At 57.7% G+C, this 20,895-nt stretch overlaps 1 protein-coding gene across 2 annotated transcripts in view; it reads left to right on the top strand.

The window, feature by feature from the left end:
* The first annotated feature begins 1,047 nt into the window (after positions 1 to 1,047).
* The window catches only part of RET (ret proto-oncogene), a 54,792-nt gene continuing 34,944 nt past the window's right edge, over positions 1,048 to 20,895 (top strand). The window contains exons 1-2 of one of the 2 annotated variants that reach the window (XM_064594976.1): positions 17,737 to 18,057; positions 19,159 to 19,320. In XM_064594976.1, the coding sequence (XP_064451046.1) occupies positions 19,269 to 19,320 (52 nt within the window). In that variant the 5' untranslated portion in view covers positions 17,737 to 18,057; positions 19,159 to 19,268. Of the gene's footprint in view, positions 1,319 to 17,736; positions 18,058 to 19,158; positions 19,321 to 20,895 lie in introns of those variants that run through there. The other variant, XM_045878376.3, reaches the window with a different exon arrangement.

The following is a 20,895-nucleotide window of genomic DNA, read 5'->3' as shown; positions in this document are numbered from 1 at the left end:
TTCTAGTCCTCTTCACCTATGTGGAGGCCAGACGTCAAAAGATAGCTAGGGGTGGGAGACAACAGTGGACTTTTCCCACAGAGACCTAGAATCCAACTCCAACCTCACCCCAGGAACCCCCATGTTAGGGGCCCAGAGTCTCAGTCTCCCCCTTTATAGGATTGGATGTGTTTATGGGCATCATTTATTTGGGCAAAAATTACATCATTTTGGGTTCCAGCTAGTTGCTCTCCTACCCAGTCAGTCCGCATCCTAAGAGTTCTTCCTTTTGGGAAAGGAGGACACTCACCCTCCAAGCACCCCATTAGCCAGTGCCAGGCCTCCTGAGCCAGTTTGCTGCTCCCATTGGTTAGACCAGTCTAAAGAGAGGGGGATCATAAACTAGCCCCAGGAGACGTTACCCTGTCTCTCGGCGCGGCCGCGGACATTGTAAGCCACGCGCCAGGCTCGCTCCATGAGTGCGCAGAAAGCGCTCGGGCTCCCCTTCCCTTGCCCAGGCTCTTCCCCTCCTCCCGCCTCGGGCCCCAGGAGAGGCCGCGCTCCCACCGCGTCTCCCCCCTCTGAGAAATGGCGGAGGATGTGCTCCGCGCCGAGAGCCTGGAGGCGGGGCGCCCGCCTAGTCTCCTGGTCCGCTGGGGCGCACCCCTAGCCAAGACCCCGCAGCCCCGCGCGGTTTCCCTGCCCTCACCGGGCGGCCGGAAAGGGCGAAGCGCAGGGACCCGGAGCGGACGCACGAGCTGAGGAAGAGTGGCTGGGCGTGCGGAGGTGCGCGAACTGGGGCTGCGGGTGGCAGGCCCGCACCCCGCGTCCCTCACCTCGCTCCTATCTCGCACCCGGCCCGGCCGGCATCCCGGTGCCAGCACCCGTCTCCTCTCCAAGCCGGGCAGGATCCGCACCAGGCGCCCCCGGCTGGTACCCCGAGCCCCGCCCTTACCCCCCGCACCCCGCCCGCACCCTGGCCCCGCCCGGCCCGCCCCCGGCCCGCCCCCCTCACCGCCCCGCCCCCCCCCCCGCTCCTCCGGCGCAGCCCGCGCCCGCCCCGCCTCAGTCCCGCGACCAGACCCAGGCGCGCAGCAGCGGAGGGCAGCTGGAGTCCGCGCCCCGACGCTCTGCGCCCCCCGTGTCTCCCGCGTCCGCCGCGCCCCGGGCGGGCATGGGGCGGCCAGGCTGAGCGCCGCACCCCGCCGCCGACACCCCGGGCCCCAGCCAGCAGCCCTCTTGCCGCGGCCCCGGCGCGCACGGGCCATGGCGAAGGCGACGGCGACGGCCGGCGCCGCGGGGCTGCGGCTGCTGCTGCTGCTGCCGCTGCTCAGCGAAGGTGAGTCCTGCCGGGGGCCGGCGCCCGCAGCGGCCGGGGCGAACTTGGCACCCGGCGCCGAGCGGCGGAGCAGACGCGCTCGGAAACGCCGTTCTCGTGGCGGCGGGCGGCGGGCTGCGCCGGGAGCGAGGTGGGGCGGCAGACCCGGCGCCTCGAGGCCCGGGCTGGGCGGGTCTCCCGCCGGAACGGCTCGCGGGCCCGGCGGCCAGGGTCGGTGCCCAGGGCCTGAGCCGCAGCGGCGCGTCCCAGCCTGGTCGCGCCTCGCGCCGCAGCCGCGTCTTGGAGCGAACCGGACGGATCTTGCCGTTTCAGCGCAGGTTGGGGGGGGGGGGGCGGCCGGGTGCGGTAGCCCCAGAAAGCCCGCGACTTGCGCGGGCAGTTCCGTCCCTGCAGATTGTTCCGTCCTGGTTTCCTTTCCTCGTTCCACGTCGGTGCATCCAGCTCGGATGTCCTGGCCCGCCCAGGGATGCGGAGGGGATCTGCTCTTCTATAAAAGGTTGCTTTTCCCTCGTGCGTTTTTGCCGCCCTAGTCTTTAAAACACCAAAAGCCCGTGGTTTCTGGGAGGCTGCCCTCGAGGGCCCGCTCAGAGTGGCCCAGCGCAGCCGGCTGAGGGCCCGCCATGGCAGAGTTCCAACAGGCTGCTTTAGAGTCGCACGCCGCGGCCAGGCAGGGTACCCGAGGGAGCGGCCTTTGCGACGAGGAGACAGCACTGGGCCAACCTTTACCAAGCGCGTATGACCATCTTAGAGTGGGGCAGGGCTATGTGCCGCCCTCGGCCAGCGTCGGTGCTGGGAGGATTGGATGTGGCCTTGCAAAGGCTGGTCACCGCCCCCACCCCAAACAGACAGAATGAAGCCTAACGCCATAGAATCTTTGACCCCGTTCGCCATGCATTTTAGTTTCCCTCGAACCAGCCCTGACTTGATCTCCTCCTTCAGTGCTTATGTATGCACCAAGTTTGTCTCGGACAGGGACAGGGAAGGCTGCCCTACCCCGCTGCTTACAAAGAGCTTTCTGTCCCTGTGGCCTTTGGGAACAGAGGCGGTGGTCCCCTGCCTCTGGCCCCTGGTCTTGCAGCCTGGGTTCACAGACCGGCCCCAAGGCTTCGTTTGTGGGACCGGATCCTGGGTTTCCCTGGACGATACTGAAGCCAGAATGGGTTCCCAGCCCATCATGGGGAGGGCAGGGAGAAGCCCTTCCCTTGCCCTGAGGAGGGATGAGGGGGAGGGAGTCTGTTTCCCATATTAAAACTCTGGGGTCACTGGGCTGCATGGGGGAAGACCCCTAGGAGGCTGCAGTCAGGGCACAAGTAAACACAAACTGAATGTTTTGAAGATCTCTTGTAACCCTGAGTTGTAACTTTGTGGTTGTGGGTGTGTAGTCAGGTGTGAGCCGGAAGCTAGTGCTGGGCAGCCTGGGCAGCCTCTGCAGCCTGCAGGGCGATTTCCCCATGCTCTTCCACAGCCATTAGCTGAGCTGGGCTGCCTGCGAGGCATTAAGGGCTAGACTTCGGGGCCCAGGCTGCAAGGGTCAGCCTGTGGCACTTGGCATGAATGCAGGTGGCTTTTTCACACCCCTGGCCCACAGAATTTGGTGGCCAAAGACAGGCTCTCCGATCAGGGAAAGCGAGCGTCCCACCCCGCCCACCCTCCCCTCGGAATGACCAAGAAATCCCGATTGGCGAGTGCTGAGGGTGGAGAAGTGGCCCTGCAGCACCCAGGAGGACACAGCTGGGGCCCTTGGAGGGGCATATGGGCACCCTTCACTCGAAGCAGCAGCCGTGGAGCTGCGGAGCCCGGTTCTCATTGAGCTGAACCAGACCGCCGCTAGTGAGCCCTGCCACGGCTCCAGGACCCACCCAGGCTGAGAGCAGCTCGGCCCCCGGGCGCCCCCTTGTGGATGCAGCTCTCCAGTGGCCAGGCCTATTGCCCCGGGGAAGCGCTGGGTCTCTAGATGATGAGACCTTCCCCTGGTTGGCCAGACAATTCCCCAAGGCTGGAGGCTCTCTTCTGTGCGGGGGGGCGGGGGGGCTGACAGGAGGGGAGTAGGGAGGTGACCCAGATGAAGAGGCAGGGGCCTAGGCCAGAGCGCAGAGGAAGGAGCCCTGCTGCTTCAGAGCCGGCCAGGAAGGTGGGGACAGGGATGCCGAGAACAAGGCCATGGGACATAAACAGACGCCTGCAGCTTATTCCCTCTCCATGTGTGCGCACGGTCATAGTGTGTGACCACATACACCTTCAGAAAAAAGGTACCGACACAGACTCTCCCACATCCTGGTGTCCATGTGTGGGCGCCCACATGCACGTGCGCGCACACACACACACACAGGGTCTCTCCCTCTCTCTCTCCTACATAGTGTCTCTCTCTCACACACACACGCACGGAATCTCTCCCTTCCTCTCCCTCTCTCTCTCACACACACACAGAGTCTCTCCCTCTTTCTCCCACACACACAGGGTCTCTCTCACACACGGTCTCTCTCACACACACACACACAGGATCTCTCCCTCTCTCTCACACACACAGTGTCTCCCCCTCTCAAACACACACACACAGTGTCTCCCCCTCTCTCTCTCCTACATAGTGTCTCTCTCTCACACACACACGCACGGAATCTCTCCCTTCCTCTCCCTCTCTCTCTCTCTCACACACACACACACAGGGTCTCTCCCTCTCTCTCTCTCCTACATAGTGTCTCTCACACACACACAGAATCTCTCCCTTCCTCTCCCTCTCTCTCTCACATACGCACATAGGATCTCCCTCTCTCTCTCACACACACACAGGGTCTCTCCCTCTCTCTCTCTCCTACATAGTGTCTCTCACACACACACAGAATCTCTCCCTTCCTCTCCCTCTCTCTCTCTCACATACGCACATAGGATCTCCCTCTCTCTCTCACACACACACACAGGATCTCTCCCTCCCTCTCCCTCTCTCTCACACACACAGGGTCTCCCCGTCACACACACACACACACACACAGGGTCTCTCTCTCTGTCTCTCTCCCTCTCTCACACACACACAGGATCTCTCCCTCTCACACACACAGGGTCTTTCTCCCTCTCTCTCTCACACACCGATCTCCATGTCTCTCTCTCTCTTTCACACACACACACACAAACACAGGTCTCTTTCTATCTCACACACACACACACAGGGTTCCCCTCTCTCTCTCTCACACACACACAAGGTTCCCCTCTCTCTCTCTCTCACACACACACACAGGGTCTCTCCCTCTCTCTCTCTCCTACATAGTGTCTCTCACACACACACAGAATCTCTCCCTTCCTTTCCCTCTCTCTCTCACATACGCACATAGGATCTCCCTCTCTCTCTCACACACACACACAGGATCTCTCCCTCCCTCTCCCTCTCTCTCACACACACAGGGTCTCCCCGTCACACACACACACACACACACACAAGGTCTCTCTCTCTGTCTCTCTCCCTCTCTCACACACACACAGGATCTCTCCCTCTCACACACACAGGGTCTTTCTCCCTCTCTCTCTCACACACCGATCTCCATGTCTCTCTCTCTCTTTCACACACACACACACACAAACACAGGTCTCTTTCTATCTCACACACACACACACACAGGGTTCCCCTCTCTCTCTCTCACACACACACAAGGTTCCCCTCTCTCTCTCTCTCTCTCACACACACACACAGGTCTCTTTCTATCTCTCTCTCTCTCACACACACACACACACACACACACACACACAGGATCTCTCCCCCCCACACACACACACTCACTCATACTCATAGCTCGTCATCACAAGACACACTCCTGCCCTTGCGCAAGGATGTGTAATCATGACACCTGTGGACACACACACACTCCCACAATGAGTGTGGCTTGACCCCCCCAATACTCCACCCTCACCCAGGGAACCCAGCCCCTTTCCCTGCCACTCAGACATATTAGGTCCCCATGTATATACATAGGGACCCCTGCCCTTCACCCCCTCATACACTCAAGGACACAGCCCATCAGCCCCAGGGATCCTAGAACCAGAGCTGGGGACCTTCCACCCAAGACTTAGAAGAGTTTTTGGCATTTTGCTGCTCAGCACAGACACAGCCACCCTTGTGGCATGGGTGGGCCATTTGAGTCCCAGCTCTGGGGCTCTCCCAGGCCGACACCTCACCCAGCACCATTTCCCTGACGCCTGCCGTTCCTCCGCAGGCCTCCCAACTCTTGTCTTCCTGGCCTGGCTTCTTGGCTCCCATTTTGCTCAGCACCTGTGGCTTCACGGAAGGACCTGCCCTCTTTCCCTGCAGACCTCCGGGACTTTCATTCCCGGCACCAAAGAAGGGAAGATTTGCCATGACTTGGCAGGTTCCCTCCCAGGATGCCAGACCCACCCTCTGCAGTGTGGCCTGAGCGGGCCACTTATGCCTGGACCAGCAGATGTCCAGACAGCCCTGCTGGGAAAGCTGCCCCTCCTACTTCTTACTTTCTTTTGGCCCCTTCCTCTCTTTGGCCAGGGACTGGTGGAAGACAAGTCCTGCTTCACCAGCTCACCTGGGCCCAGCCCTTCTTCTCCTCCACCCTAGCCTGTGTCCCTACTAAGCCCCTCTGACCCCTGGGGGCTGCGTGCATCCCACACTGCCTGCCCTGGGCTCCAACAGAGCCTAGCCCAACACAAGGCCACAGGGGATGGGCTAGCTGGTGGGCTCCTAAGGGTGGGGCCTACAAACTGAACAAATGGGGCAGTTTATTGAGCCTGTTGCTAAATTGCCTTTATTCTGCAGAATTGCTTTAGGGATAGCTAAGTAAATCACTGTTTCCTTGGTGGTGTGAAGAAAATGGGATGCATCCACCTAATGGGGAGCTAATGGCCTTTTAGCCAGGGGAAGAGAAAACTAATTAAAAATTATGGTATCTGTTAAAATGGAGCCCAGGGTGCCAAGGGGAATGGCGGGCCCGGAAGCTGCCACCTCCCCTGAGGCCTTCCCCTTCTCTGTGACCTGAGAGAGGCCTGCTCTGTCCTCTGGTCTTAACTGGATAAGGCTGATGTCAGCAGCACCCACCCCAGGGAGCTCACAGCCTGCGGGTCGTCTGCTGAGCACTGCCTGTCTGCTAGCTTCTTGTAACCTCCCGAAACCCTGAGGGACATGGCCTTGGTTTCCCATTTCACAGGTGAGGAAACTGAGCCCGCATAGCCTGTGGACTACAGCCTGTGGAGAAGACTTAGTGAGTCCCCACCCCCAGGCCTCTGGCTTTCCGCAGGTGCCTTCTCCGGGTCAGCGGTGGTGGGGACCAGGGATGGGGCTGAGGAGGGGTCCTGGAAGGGAAAGTAGCCCTGAGCCCGCTCACCCACCAGTGACTCACCTGCTCAGGGCCCCGGCCTGGCCCAGCTGTGGGAGTGAGGCGTGGCGCTGCGCTTGAAACAGGAGCTCTTCTGGGTCATGGCTGATTTCTTAGGTCAGACCATTGCTTTAGCGGATGTTTGGTAGTCTTACGGGTTTGGAGACAGCCCCCAGGCATGGCCCTGGCATAGCCAGCCCCAAGAGAGGGGTGTGTGTGCTCTTGTGTGGCAGGGGAAGGTCTGTTTGGGGGTGCAGCCTCTGCCTGGGCACCCGGCACCTGTGCCGAGGTGGGGTGGGGGGCTGGGCTTCAGGGGGCGTGGGTGCAACTGTGTCTCCTTATCCAGGACAGGGCCCTCCTTCGCAGAGCTCCGGGGCAGACTGAGAGAAGAAAGCACCCAACCAGGCACCCAGGAAAAACGGCAGAGTTGGAGAGGCACTCCCCTGCCCTCCCAGGCAGTGCTTCCTTCCGTCCTGTGGAAGTGGCTACGTTTCTCCTGTGGAATCCCTCCCTCTTCCTGTGGGTGGAGGGGAGGACGCTTCCTGGTGTGACCATAGTGCAGAGGCTTCCAACCTTGGCAGCACTCAGCTCAGGTCCCCATGTCCTCTTCTTTCTCCCTGTGTCCTCCCCTTCCTATATCCTCCTCCTCCCTGTGTCCTCTTCCTCCTTGGTAACCTCCTCCTTCTTGTGCCCTCCTCCTCCATCCACTGTCCTCCTCCCCATGTTGTCGTCTTCCTCATGTTCTCTTCCTTCTCTCCATTCCTCCTGTGTTCTCCCCCTCCTCCCCATGTCTTCCTCCCTCCATGTCCTCCTTCCATCTCATCCTCCCAGTGTCCTCCTCCTCCCCATGTCCTCCTCCCCATGTCCTGTCCATGTCCTCCACCTCCCAGTGTCCTCCTCCTTCCTGTGTCCTCCTCCTCCGCATGTCCTCCTCCTCCTCCCCATGTCCTCTTCCCCATGTCCTCTCCATGTCCTCCTCCCCCTCCCCATGTCTTCCTCCTCTCTGTGTCTTCCTCCTCTCTGTGTCTTCCTCCTCCTACCTGTGTTTTCCTGTTCCCCATGTTCTTCTCCTCCTCTCTGTGTCTTCCTCCTCATTTCTGCAATTGTTTCTCTGAGTGATTTAATAGTAACAGTAACAGTAATAGTGATCCACAAATACTCCCTGAGGGACCATCTGCTGGCTAGGGAGCTTCTCCAGGGCAGGGGATGCCCTTGGGGAACAACATAAGGGCCTTTTGAACTCAGAACTGTCACTGTGCAGGGAGGGTCAGGCAGTAAAGGAAGCACTGAGCCATCACTTCTCCCAAATACATGGGTGTGATTTCAGAGGAGGTGCTCAAAGGGAGACAGGCTGAGGGGCAGGGTAGGAGAGGGCCTTGGACAGCCAGGCAGGCAAGTGACCCTCCTGGCTATGGGCTGCAATGTGGTGATGACAGCAGGGGGGTCACCCAGTCCCCCTGCCCATCTCCCTCCTATTCCCTTGCTCTCTCTCCTCAGCCTCCCATAGGTCTCTGAGGGCCCTTGTCCATGCTCTATGGGGTGGGGGCGCTTCAGCCCCTGGAAGGCTGGGGCATCAGTACAACTCAGGTCACACCCCGGGAGGCCCTCTGCTGGCCTGGGGAGGGTGCTCCTGGGAGGCTTGAAGGGCTGGGAATGCCCAGGCCTCCCAGAGCCCCTTTGGCTTTCCCTTCACCACCCCAGCATGGTAATCCAGGCCTGGTCTTTGGGGCTTTAAGGGACGCTGTGACTTCGGAGGCCAGGCTCCACCTCACCTCAGAAAACCTTAGCAGATGAGGCTGTCTTTGGGCCAATGCTCCAGGACACTTGGGAGCCCTGTAGACTGGGCCTTCCTGCCCTCCCTCCCCATCTAGACTTCCTACTGTCCACCTTTCCTAAGCTCTGGGACCAGGCAAGGCCTGGGCTCTCGTCAAGCTCAGGCTTCGCAGCTGTGTGGTTGTAGGAGCTTCTGGGACCTCCCTTCGTCCCTGAGGCTAGAGCCGTGAAGCCAGTGGGCCCCCTGCACTGTTCCCTCTGAGACTCTGGGCAAGGAAGTGGTGGGACAAGAGGAGTCAGCGACGTGCCATCGTTCCCTCAGCTCCTCCCCCACTGGAGCTGATAGCCCCTAGAAAATGCAGTTGTGGGGTAGGCGACGCCAACAGGACCTTGAGAGAGGCAGTTCGGGCGCCACCTGGGCCCCCAAGGAGAGCAGGTGGCCAGCCCCGAGCAAACACCTCTGTTTGCTTTTGCCTTATGAGTGGCTCCACCAAGTACAGCAGCCCGGGCACCTCCGCAGAAAAGTCACATGTGCACCTGTGGGCGGGCTGGTTCTAGCTGTCCGTGACAATCTCAAAGCCCAGTGGGGCCAAGGCTGGGGTTCTGTGACAGGCAGGGCCCCGTTCCAGGCCCAGCTCAGGGGAGATGCCTGTGCCCCTGTAGGCCCAGGTCCCGGGGCCCCAGGCCCCCTCCCAAGTTTAGGCGCCGGCAGCTGCCCCTCATTGCCATCTTGGGCCTTTGCTCTTTTTTTTTTTTTATAAAGATTTTATTTATTTATTTGAGACAGAGAGAATGAGAGACAGAGAGCATGAGAGGGAGGAGGGTTGAGGGAGAAGCAGACTCCCTGCCGAGCAGGGAGCCCGATGTGGGACTCGATCCCGGACTCCAGGATCATGACCTGAGCTGAAGGCAGTCGCTTAACCAACTGAGCCACCCAGGCGCCCCTTGGGCCTTTGCTCTTATGTGACGTGGGGTGCTGATGTCTGGGTTCTTTAGGGCCCAGGGATCCAAGAAATGCTTAGAAGGCAGCATGGCCCAATTGGGGGGGGTGTACAAAGGGGAGTCGAAGCTCTTAGCCCAGCCCCAAGCACCAGCCTGACCTGCTCTCTGATGGGAGACGGGACTCTGCTTCTAAAATAAATCTGAAATCTCCCAGCAGGGTACTGGCCATCAAAGTTGGTTCCAGTGCCCCCTAGGTGTCTGTGTGATCACCAGAAAATTCCAGTGATTCTCACTCTTTTCGAAAGGGGAAAAGAAAAAGTGCGATTTCCTAAAATTTAATTAATGGCCTAGAAAACACTGGGGAAAATGTGCACTCTGTGTACCAGGACCTGAGGGTGGGGTGTGGGGGGGGGGTTGACTTGGAGGTATACAGAGTGACGGCAGGCAGCTAAGAGAGTCTCGTGAGTTTGTTCCTTAAATTTCTCTTGCCAGTGAAACAAGCAAAGACACAGAACACAGCGAAATAGTGAAAGACAGAGCTGGGGCTGGTCCTGGGTGGGTGCAGGTTTTCTCCTTGCCTGTTCCCCCATCCTGCCCTTCTGACATTGGCTGTGGGGTGTCTGCTGCTTTCTGTCCTTTCTGGGGAGGAGGAATGGTGGAGTCGGGGAGCAGGGCACTGTTCTAGCAGGCACTTAGTCCCTGGAGTAGCCACCCTGCATCTCCTCGCCGGTGGAAGCCGACTTAACGTGCACTTAGCACTGTGGGGACATGCTTTGCCACCGGAGGGATGAGCCTTGTGAGGTAGGCAACCCAGATGGTGGTCTTCATAGGAGACTCGTCCAGAAGGACCACAGACATGACTCCACAGAGCCTTGCAGGGTCTTGAGTGAGAAGCCATTCTAATGGTCTTTGCTGCCCTGCTTCCCACTCACTCGTATCTTTGAGGACAGGTGAGACTGTACTCGGTAACAGAAACTCCCACAGTCTCAGTGACAACACAGTCCGTTGTCTCCTGCTGGTGGTGCATCCTGCTAGCCACTCCATGCCCAGCCATGTGCTCAGGGAGGGGTACAGAGCCAGGCCTGGAGGGGCTCCCGGCGCTCTGCCCATGTTCTGTGGGCTGGAATCCCGTCACATGGCCCTTCCCTCAAGAGAGGCCCAGAGTACAAACGAGAGCGTGGCGGAGGGGAGGGCACGCTGCATATGCTCCTGGGGGCCCCCTCTCCAGACTCACACCCCCGAGCCCCACCTCTTCCACATCTGCTCTCCTGGTCAGCACAGCCAGGGCCTGCGTTGGGCCCTGGGACTGCGGGGGGAGGGATGGCAGATAATTACAGTTTGCTTTTTTTGGTGAAGTAAAATTCACATAACATGAAATCACCCATTGTAAGTGAACAGTTCAGTGGCGTTTAGTACATTCACGGTGTCACAGAGGTATTGCTGCTATTTAGTTCCAAAACATTTTCATCGCCACGAAAGGAAACTCTTAGCCACTAGGCATTGCCCCCTAGCATTCCCACCCGCAGCCCATGGTAACCACTGTTCTGCGTCCTGTCTCTATGGGTTGGTCCACTTTGGATATTTCACATACATGGACCTTTGTATCTGGCATCTTTCTCTTAGCATCGTGTTTTCAAAGTGTGTGGACATTGTGGTGTGTATCCGTATTTTATTTCCTTGTAAGGCTAATGTTCCGTTGGATATAAATATCATGTTTCTTTATACATTCACCTACTGATGAACATTTAGATTGTTTCCACCTTTTAGCTATTGTGAATAAAGCTGCTGTGAACATTCATGGACAAATATCTGAGTCCCTGGTTTCAGTCTTCTTAGGTATGTACCTAAGAGTGGAATTGCTGGGCCATCTGGTAATTCTGTTTTATTTTTTGAGGAATTGCCAAATTGTTTTCCACAGCAGCTGCACCATTTTACATTCCCACCAGCGGTGTGTGAGAGTTCTGATTTGCCACATCCTTGACAACACTTGTTATTTTCTGGATTTTTGTTTTGTTTTAATTATAGCCAGAGTACTGGGTACAATGTGGTATCTCATTGTACTTTTGATTTGCATTTTCCTTTTTTTTTTTTTAAAGGTTTTATTTATTTATTTGACAGAGCGAGACAGTGAGAGAGGGAACACAAGCAGGGGGAGTGGGAGAGGGAGAAGCAGGCTTCCTGCAGAGCAGGGAGCCCCATATGGGGCTCGATCCCAGGACCCTGGGATCATGACCTGAGCCGAAGGCAGACGCTTAACGACTGAGCCACCCAGGCGCCCCTGATTTGCGTTCTCCTAATGAATAATGATGTTGAACATCTTTCACGTGCTCATTGGCCATTTGCATCTTCTTTGAAGAAATATCTATTCAGGTCCTTTGCCCATGTGTTAATTGGGTGGAGTGTCTTTTTGTTGTTGGGTTTACCTCGCTTTATCAAACCTCCACCAAGTATTGCTGAGGAGCCGTTTTGTGTCATTAGCATTTCATCATGTCAGTGATATTTCTTTCAGTGTCTGAGCCCCAGATCCCTTTTGAGGAGGACGTGGGTTCATCGGCTGTTCAGTGGGGGAGGCTGAGTCACCATAACCCCATTGGGACCCCGAGGACCTTCTCCGAAGACCTGGACCCTGAGGCCACGTTAAGCTCGAATGCCCCAGAAGCGATGGCGTCACGACTTGTGTGCGAGGTGCCCATGCCCGGGGATCGCCGTGTGAAGGACCAGGGAAAGGAGGGTGCCAGGAATCAGCAAGCCACCCAGCCCACCTGACAAGGCAGGACTCAGCAGCCAGGGAACCCAGGACCGCCCTGTCTTGCTCAGCCTCAGTCCTGAGTCTAAAAATAACCAGGCAGATGCGGTATAAGTTGATTATCGTAATTATAGCTGTGTGATGTCATGCTGCCAGTCCATTGAAGCCATTTTCCTGGAACAGCAGTGTGAGCTGAGGCACTGCTCCCCGTTGTACCCAAGAGCAACTGGAGTGCTGGCCAGCGGCATGGCGGTGGGCAGGCCTTGACTGAGGAGCAGCTGGAAGGCTTTGTGGGCCCCAGGCAGACCTGGTTCCAGGGTGGGCAAGGGAGAACAGAGACCTGGCTTCTGTCAGCAGGTGCTCTGTACCTGGCCTATCCCAGCCATGCTTCCGAGGAGGAGTTCCGGCCCTGGTTCACAGCTGGGAACCGACCTGGAGAGACTGCATGACACGCTGGTTACACAGAGAGGCAGTGAAGGAGTGCGGGCTTGGGCCCAGCTCTGCCCTTGTCTTTCTGTTTCCTTGTGTTGCACTAAAATCTCTCCTTCGGATCTAGGCTCATGTCTTTTTGCCTCATCATTGGTGGTCTAGGAAGACACCTGTGATTGTAATGCTGCTCCATCCCATGGCCCACACCCTACTCCCAGAGACCACCTAGGTCAAAGCCCACCCCAGTTTCCATCATGCCCACCATCCTGCCATTGGTCCCTGGTCAGGAAGTTCATTCTGTGACTGCTTCTGCACAGACATCACATAGACTCGTAGGGGAATCAGAATTAAAAGGAGCCTTAGCATCAGATGCAACCTCGTCATTTTATAGATGGGGAAACCGTATAGATGGGGAAAGCCCTTGGTGTGCAGTGGACCCTCAGGCCCTGCCGGCTTGTCTGGCCCCAGGTCCACGCTGTGCTGGAGCCTGCCTCTCTCAGAGGCTGCCCCAGCTCTCTTCCTTCCACCCTCCCAGCAGAGCAGACCCTTAGGCCTTCTTTGAGGCTTCCCACATCTCCAGAGAGAACCCAGCTTCTGTTCCAGGGATCGTGGTGGCCCTGCCGGGGGTCCTGTCTGCTGTTCACCTGACTGCACCTGCCCTTGCTTATAGTGGGGAGTAGGAAGAGGAGGGGGCAGCAGGTCCAAAACTGCAGGGAGGGAGTGGGAGGGGCTCCCAGAAGAAGCACTGTGACATCCCAAACCCGCCCCACATGGGACCCACATGGGACGGAGTGTGTGCTGGGGGCAGGAGGGCAGACCTATTCCCAGAGCCCTTGGGAAAAGGGCCTTCCTTTGAGAGGGCCCCTTCTGTTCTTCTCAGACTTGACAAGGAAGCACATCCAGACCACAGGATGGCCTTCCAGCCCCGCATCGAGCTAGAGCAGTCCCAGTAGGCCCTGCTCTGACTGATAGGCCGCTGCTGGCTCGTGGAGATGCCTTTGTCCCAGTCACCCCGTGTAGGTGCTACATTCCCAGGGACTGCCCTGACCCTTCCCTGCCAGGAGATACAAGTTGTGGGTCACTATCCACGTGCAGAAGCTGGACCTTGCTGGTTCTACCTTTTCAAATATGTGGTGATAATAGGATCCAGTAAGATGGAGGGAAGGATCCCTCAAGGCTCACTTCTGTATCCAGCAGAGATAGACATGTCAGGCTCCTAGCATTGGTGGGCACCTTCCAGGTGCTCCGTCTGCATGCAGCAACCATTACTGTCTGTCCGTGTCAGACAGATACTGCCTGAGCAGACTCCCACCCAGTCACACTTACCTGGGCTTCACCCCATTTCACTGAAATGTTAATAAATTTATACCAGGAGACTTCTAGGGGCACCTGCTTTTTAGAAGAGGCTAAGGGAGGTATGGATGGTTATTTATGATGGCATTTTCAGCCTGGTCTGCAAGCAGGTGGGTAGGTGGCCCAGAGTCCCAGGTCCCAGGGCCCTGGCTTCTCTGCATGTGTGTGCATGGCCGTCACTAAGCAGAAGAGTTTGGTGGCCATGCACACCACCTCAGGTGGGACCCAGCTTAAGTCCTGGCTCACTGTCTGAGTGGCTTTGGGCAAAATGCTTAGCCTCTCTCTGCCTCAGTTTCTCTCTCTGCAAGACAGGCATCATAATCACCCCTACTTCTGGCAGTTGTGTTAATTAAGTGGAACAATGCGTGTGAAGTACTTTAGGACAGAACCTCTCACAGAGAATGCACTGTAGATGTTTGGCCTGTTAATGTTACACAAAAGGAATGCTGGGATGCGGGTGGAGGGGGGGACAAAAATGGGCAGGACCATCTCTGTTCAGGGAGCTCAAGGTAGGTGGGGGTGACAGATTTGTATAAGTCTGAGTCACAGTGCCCCACTGGGTGCATGAGGGACAGTTCCCCAGGCAGAGGCACCAGGGTCAAAGCTGATAATGTCCTGGCCGGTCACCCCAGGCTGGGGCCAGCACACCGGAAGTCAGCTGGGGCCTTGGGGCATGCGAGTCCTGGAGCCACGGGGACCTGGTGACCCGCACACAGTCATCGGCAGGCCACTTGGGTGGCCAGTCTTTTTCCAGCCAGGCCTTGCCCTGGGTAAGAAATTAATTGTAACCTAATTGGCAGTTTCCTTTGCATAGAAGCCGGAAGGAACTGCTCATGGGGCTGGTGATTAACTCAACAGCAGCTGGGAAATCACATTTGGGCAGGAGCGCCCATCATCTCTGTGAGGCCACTGCAGCTGGCCTGGACGGACGTGGCCATGTGGGTGGTGGCTGCGGGTGCATGCAGGGTGTGGCCTGGGGCCCGGGCCCCTCGGAGCAGAAGGCTGAGACTTGTGCCAAAAGGGCAAGTCCGGGCTACTAGCTCCCACATGGCCTGGGCTGTAGACCTCAGTCATTGACCTCACTGCCCCAGACTTCAACCATGCCCAGACCCCTTCCCCACTCTTGGCAGACGGCTACCTGGATGATGTGGGCAGGGTCAGGACACCTGGGCGCTGACTGCACTTCTACCATGAATGTGAGAGGTGAACCTCGGTTTCTTTTTCCCATCATCGAGTCGGGGGAGGGATGTCCCTGGCCTACAGCAAAAGCTCAGGCGAGGTGTGCAAGGAAGAGCTTTTCACAAAGGTAGAAGGCTGTGCCTGTGTGTGCAGAGTGGTATCTCTGAGGGCCCCCAGGTCTCTTTCTCCATCCAGCGGCTCTCCCAAACTGCCGTCCATGTTTCCCAGCCAAGGCCCAAGAGGACAGGTGTCTGGGGAGACACTGCACCCTGCATTGGGTGCCCTGTCCTTCCCCATCATGAACCACACAGTGAGGACTGAGGCTGGAGGGACGATGGTGGGCCCTGAGAGCTGAGCTCTGTGTGAAGCTCCTGGCCAGGCTGGCAGGCGGGAGCCCTGGGCTCTGCGCTAGATGCAACCTTCAGGAACATGGAGAGCCCCAGAGCTCATTAGGGGAAGCTGAGGCACCCAGTGTGGGCCGGGATGTCCACTTGCTCCTCACTGTGTGTGGGCTTATCCAGCTCGCCCTTGCTGTGTGCCCAGCCCACACCAGGAAGCCACTCAGCCTTGTGGGTGGTGGCACAGGCTGGCCACTCGGGCAGCATTTGGGGAAGAAGGAATGGAGGACTGGAACCGAGGCGGCACTGCCCTGATCACGGTGACTGGTGTCCTCATTGGGACATTAAAATAATTAAAATAATTAAGATGGTAAATTTTATGTGTATTTTACCACAATTAATTTTAAAAACTGGGATTCCCTTTTATGCCTCCCCCCAAATCTGTTATTTATAAATTCGATTTGCAAATTTGATCTGTACTTTTTTCCTAAAAGCAGATACATTATAATCCCTTGTAAAAGCAGAGCCTCCCACTGAGACAAGGCGTAGTAATTGCAGGGTGACCCCGTATGCACGCACGTGTGTGTGTGCGTGTGAGTGTGTGTGAGTGAGCACACCCGTTCTGGCCACCATCTCCAGTTGGCAGTGCTCCTCAGACACCAGTAAGTCATCTCCTGAGCAGGGATCTGAGGTTTTGTTCTCAGCCTGGGGGCTGTTTGCTCAGCACCCACCACTGGCCTCCCTGAGATGGCTAGTGCACTAGAGGGCCCCGCACGTCCCTCACGAGTCTTGTGAGCATAGGAGGGCCATCTGTGTGGCTCTTCTGGCTCATTCTGCTGCTGACTCTCCACCTGTGGCTCCCAGTGCCCATCAGACCAAGCCAGAGTATCTTAGCTCCACCCCCTCTCTCATCCCAGATTTGGACCATTTCCCAAAAGTCTCCAGCATGCCCCCCCCTTCATGAACCCATGTGTTTATTGGTTTGCTCCTTCATTGTTGCCTTCATTGGGTCACTCATTAGTCTGTTCTTTCAGCTCATAGTAGTGAGTTGGCTGATATGCCTGGAAGGTGGGTGCCCGAGAGAGTAGGGAGGAGGTGAGCTGGGGGGAGGACAGTTGGGGCCTCACCCCTGGTTAGGAGTTGTGTTTTATTCTGTAAGCAATGGGCAGTTAATACAGGGCTTCAGGCAGGGGTTGACATGGCCCAACTGACCCTGGGGGCTCTGTACAGTGGCCTGGGGGGTTAAGAGTGGGCTCAGGAAGGCCCCTTGAGCAGTGTGGTATCACCCAGGTGAGGGAGGAATGGGAGCATGGCAGCTTGGACTGGGGATGGCAGGGGGCAGTCTGTGGGCTGGTGGGAGGGGTAGAAGATGGAAGGGCCCATGGTGAGTCTGAGGTGTGTGACCTCAGCAGTGAGGTGGATGGTACCCTGAATGGGGCGGGCAGATGGGAGGAGCAGGCGGGGGTGGGTGGCCTGGGTCCTCCTCTAAGTGGACTGGAGCATGGGAGGGGCTGGAACAAGACAGTGGAGATTCGCACCCGGCACTGAGGATGAGGTCGGGGCTGGCGAACGTGGCCGTCATCAGCACAGAGGCTCATGAACACGGGTTATGAATGCTGTGGGACTGGCTGCCGTTTGCTTGGAGGGAACAGGGAGAGAAAATAAGGAGCTTCTGCCATCCAGAGGGCTGGCAAGGGGGAGGAACCCAGCCCAGGAGGTTGGCAAGCTGGCTTATTGTAGCGCATCTGGAGAGAACACCAGACAGGAGGTCCTAGAAGCAGCCAGAGAGAAGGGAGAATACCAAGGAGTGACAAGTAGAACGAGTATAGGATTCTCTGAAGCAGCAACAAAAGCAAAAAAAAAAAGTCCTTTGAAGGACTGAGAGAAGAAAATAACCTTCCTACAGAATTCTCTACACAGCAAAAGTACCTTCCAGGAAGGAGGTAGAAAGCTTATTTAAAAAACAATTTAAGAAAAGGCAAGAGAAACCCAAGCGCCGGGTTCACGTCCGAAATGAGCGGCGTGAAGTGGAAGGTGGGGGCCCGGGCGGGGCAGCAGCAGTGCTAAGTGTCCAGTAAGGCTGGCCGTGCGTTGTGGGATTTACCTTCGGTGTAAGCATTGCGCATGATGCATCTGTGTGTATCAAATATGCCCCTAGAATAAAGAGCAGCCGGGAATGTGCTAGAGAGGAGGGGCCGTGGTGTGGACAGGCCACGTCCTGAGAGGGCGATAGTGCCCAGCGCCGGTGTTGGGGCTGGAGGGACCCCCGATAGGGACAGCTGGCCTGCAGGGGGAGGGGCCGCCCCTGGGGAGAAGTCGGTGGGGTCTGTTTCCCATTCCCAGCAAAGATGATGGCATTAGGAAATCGTCTGTTAAGGAGATTCTGCTGTGTTATAATAAAACTGTCATCTACGCGATCTGGCGCTCGTCAAGGGCGGAGCGGGGGCTGTCCGGCGAGTGGGGTCTGCAGGAAGGGCCTGCCCTGCACACACGCGGGCGCTGCCCCTAACCCCACCCCGTTCTTAGATCGCACCGTTGCACCTTTTTCTTTCTTCCTTAGGAGCCCTGAGTTCCAGCTTCCTTGTTGCAATGCTAGGACATTTTTAGCTGTTGGGGACTCTCTGCCTTTCCCTGGCAGGGCGACTGTGTGCCACGGTGAGTGTGACTCATCGGTGCTCATAGCAGTGTGGGGGACAGGCCCTGGGGTGGGGTCACAGGGCAGGGGCGCCCAGCCAGATCCGGACTGGCACAGTCAGAGGGCAGCACCGCCACTGCAGAGAGTGACAGGGAAGGCAGGGGCACCTCTGGTGAGCTGTGTGTGGCCCCGATGGCCAGGGCTGGCCAGGACCACGGAGAGCTGGTGCAGGTGAGCCCACAGTTGGGACCGGGCCACACTGTGCTACTCTACACTGAGTGGGCCAGTGCGTAAGTGTGAGTACGGAACCGTGTGCGTGTAAGAGAGTGAGTATGTGTAGGAGAGATGCATGTATCAATATGGGCTCACCGAGAATGCAGCCGTCACACAGCACTGGAAGCAGGAGAGGTTCACCTAGTTCACCTAAGCTATGTGTTGAGAGAACAACGGTGGGCACAGGGGAGTTCCGTGGGCCACCTCAGGCTGAGGGCACCCAGGGAAGGACCCCCCCCCCCCCCCGCCCAGGCTGGGATCAGAGCCCGCTGGCAGAGCTGGGTAGCAGCCCACCCCTCATGGAAGAGTTAGCTGGGTTGCTAGGGCCGGGGCTGGCCTGCAGCCTCAGGGCCGGCTGGAGACAACCCTCCAGGGCACAGGGCAGCCAAGGCTGGGGATGGGTCTGGCGGGAAGGTGATCACCAGGCTCAGGTGTGGGCTGTGCGGGCACCACGGGACTGCACTTTGGGCAGGTGGATGAGGTGGAGCACTCGGAATGTCCCCACACCTCTCTGCTGCTGGCTGCCCCGAGGCGGCAGGAGCCCGAAAAAGCAAGGGACAGCAACGAGAGGCGGGAGCCCAGCCCTTGACCATCTGCAGTGACCTCCTCCGGCGAGGCTCAGCATCCTGCTCACTGCAAAGGAAGGAGCTCAGGGTCCAGTGTGGGCACGAGGACGTGCACACGCGGGGCAGAGTGTGTGTGAGTGCGCACGTGTGAGTGTGTGCGTGCACATGTGCCCTGTGAAGGGTTGAACGAAGGGGGGGAGTGGGCCTGGTTCCATCTGTATCCAAATCCGAATAAATTAAATCTGTCAACCAAATGTGGAGCCTCGGAAACGACCTTTGCAGGTTACAAAATGGTCGAGGTAAAGGCAAAACCATGGCCGGGTGACCGAGTGCACTGAATGTAGCCAGCCACCCACCTGGCAGACACTGTGGTGGATTTGCTTGTAAACAAGATGTCAGGCGAGGCCCTGCTGAGAGCCGGACAGCACTTCAGCCCTGTCAGACGTGAGTTCCACACCTTTTTTCCATGTCGGGGTCAGGCAGGGTGGGAGCAGATGGGGTCTCCCTGAACGTGAGCAGTGACTTGAGCCTTGGGCAGGGGTGCCATGAGCTGCAAGGGACCCACTGTTCTGAGAGGAAAGGCCAGCTCCTCGCCCTGCAGCACGTTGCCATGCAACGGGGCAACCTGAGCAACCAGGACCATGGGGTGCCACTGGGGGGTGATGCGGGCCAACCCTATCCAGACAGAAACCGTAGACTAGGTGTGGGGGAGGATTCTGGCACCCCGAGGCATTCAGAGGTGGGAGGTATGGGCTACCTCAGTGGGGGCCCAGGCCTGGTCAGCTGGGGATCAAGTCCTGCTATGTATGAGCCCATAGGCCAGGCAGCCCTTCCTGGCAGAAAGGTGCCAGCAGCGAGCCTCCTGGTGGGCTCAGCATCTGCCCTCATTCTGACTCCCACTGCCACTTTGTTAGCCAGTGTACCAAACCCCGAGACTCAAAACCACCAGCCGACTGACCTTCGTAAGGCTTCTCACCTCCCAGCCTCAGCGTTCTAAACTGTGAAATGGGGTAGTAAGGGGATCCACACACAGCAGCTGTGAATCTGAAGTACGAGCTTTGTATAATACATACCTGTGCAAAGGCGAGGCCTGTCTGCAACCTGCTGTGTCAGCTCCTGTCCCCAGCATGCCCCCCTCTGATTCGCAGCTGGAGAAGCTGAGACGCAGTGGAGGCCAGCAGACTGCAGAGGCTGCACAGCCCTGTGGAAGTGGACACCAGTGGCCCATCCCAGGCTCTCCTCATCCACCTGCCAGGACTGGCTGCAACATTTGTGGGGCCCAGTGTAGGATGATGATGTGGACCCCTTGTTCTAGAATTGTGAAGAATTTCAAAACAGTGACGTCAGAGCATTAAACCAAGTGTGGGGCCCTTTGGGACTGCCCAGGCTATACCCGCCCGAGGCCGGCCCTGCACCCACCTCCTCAGTTCCCTGCCTTCCCATCTAGAAGTGTCTGTGACATTGAGGAGCATTAAGGGAGCCATGCCTGGCTACAGGGACCACCTGGGAGGTACTTAAGTGCATTTAAGTCTGTTTCTGCTCACAATCATTGCCCAACCCACAAATCCCTTTTGGCAGCAATCAACTGGGCCCCACACAGATCCCGTAGGGCTGGGCTCTGTGCGATGAGAGCAGGCAGGACCCATTCTCTCCTGCACATGTGGTCTGCGTGGTGGGAACTGCACCAGCTTGGGGGTGGGGAGCTCTGGGAGCTCAGGCCGTCCTACCTCCTGGCCCCGGTACCACTGAAAGTGTGTGCAGTCAAGGAGGCCCCCAGAGGGGAGCCCAATTCTGGAGCTGCTCCTACCTACCCAGCAGTGGGGTGCTGTGGGGAGAGTATCTCCCCCTGACAAGACCTGTCTTCTACAGCCCCCAGGGGTCACCAGAACCCCCCGAAAGTCCCTTCCCACAGTGTCTCCAAGAACAGCCAAGTTCTACTCGGTTCTACCCTGCTGACCAGGGCCAGAAATGCGTGTCCTGAGAGAAAGCGCCCGCAGGAGCAGTGTTGCCTCTCAGGAT

Source organism: Mirounga angustirostris, unplaced genomic scaffold (genome assembly GCF_029215605.1).
Source record: "Mirounga angustirostris isolate CCGP_5_RB_7025 unplaced genomic scaffold, mMirAng1.0.hap1 SCAF_6, whole genome shotgun sequence".
Lineage (NCBI taxonomy): Eukaryota > Metazoa > Chordata > Mammalia > Carnivora > Phocidae > Mirounga > Mirounga angustirostris.
This window is presented reverse-complemented; position numbering and strand designations above follow the sequence as displayed.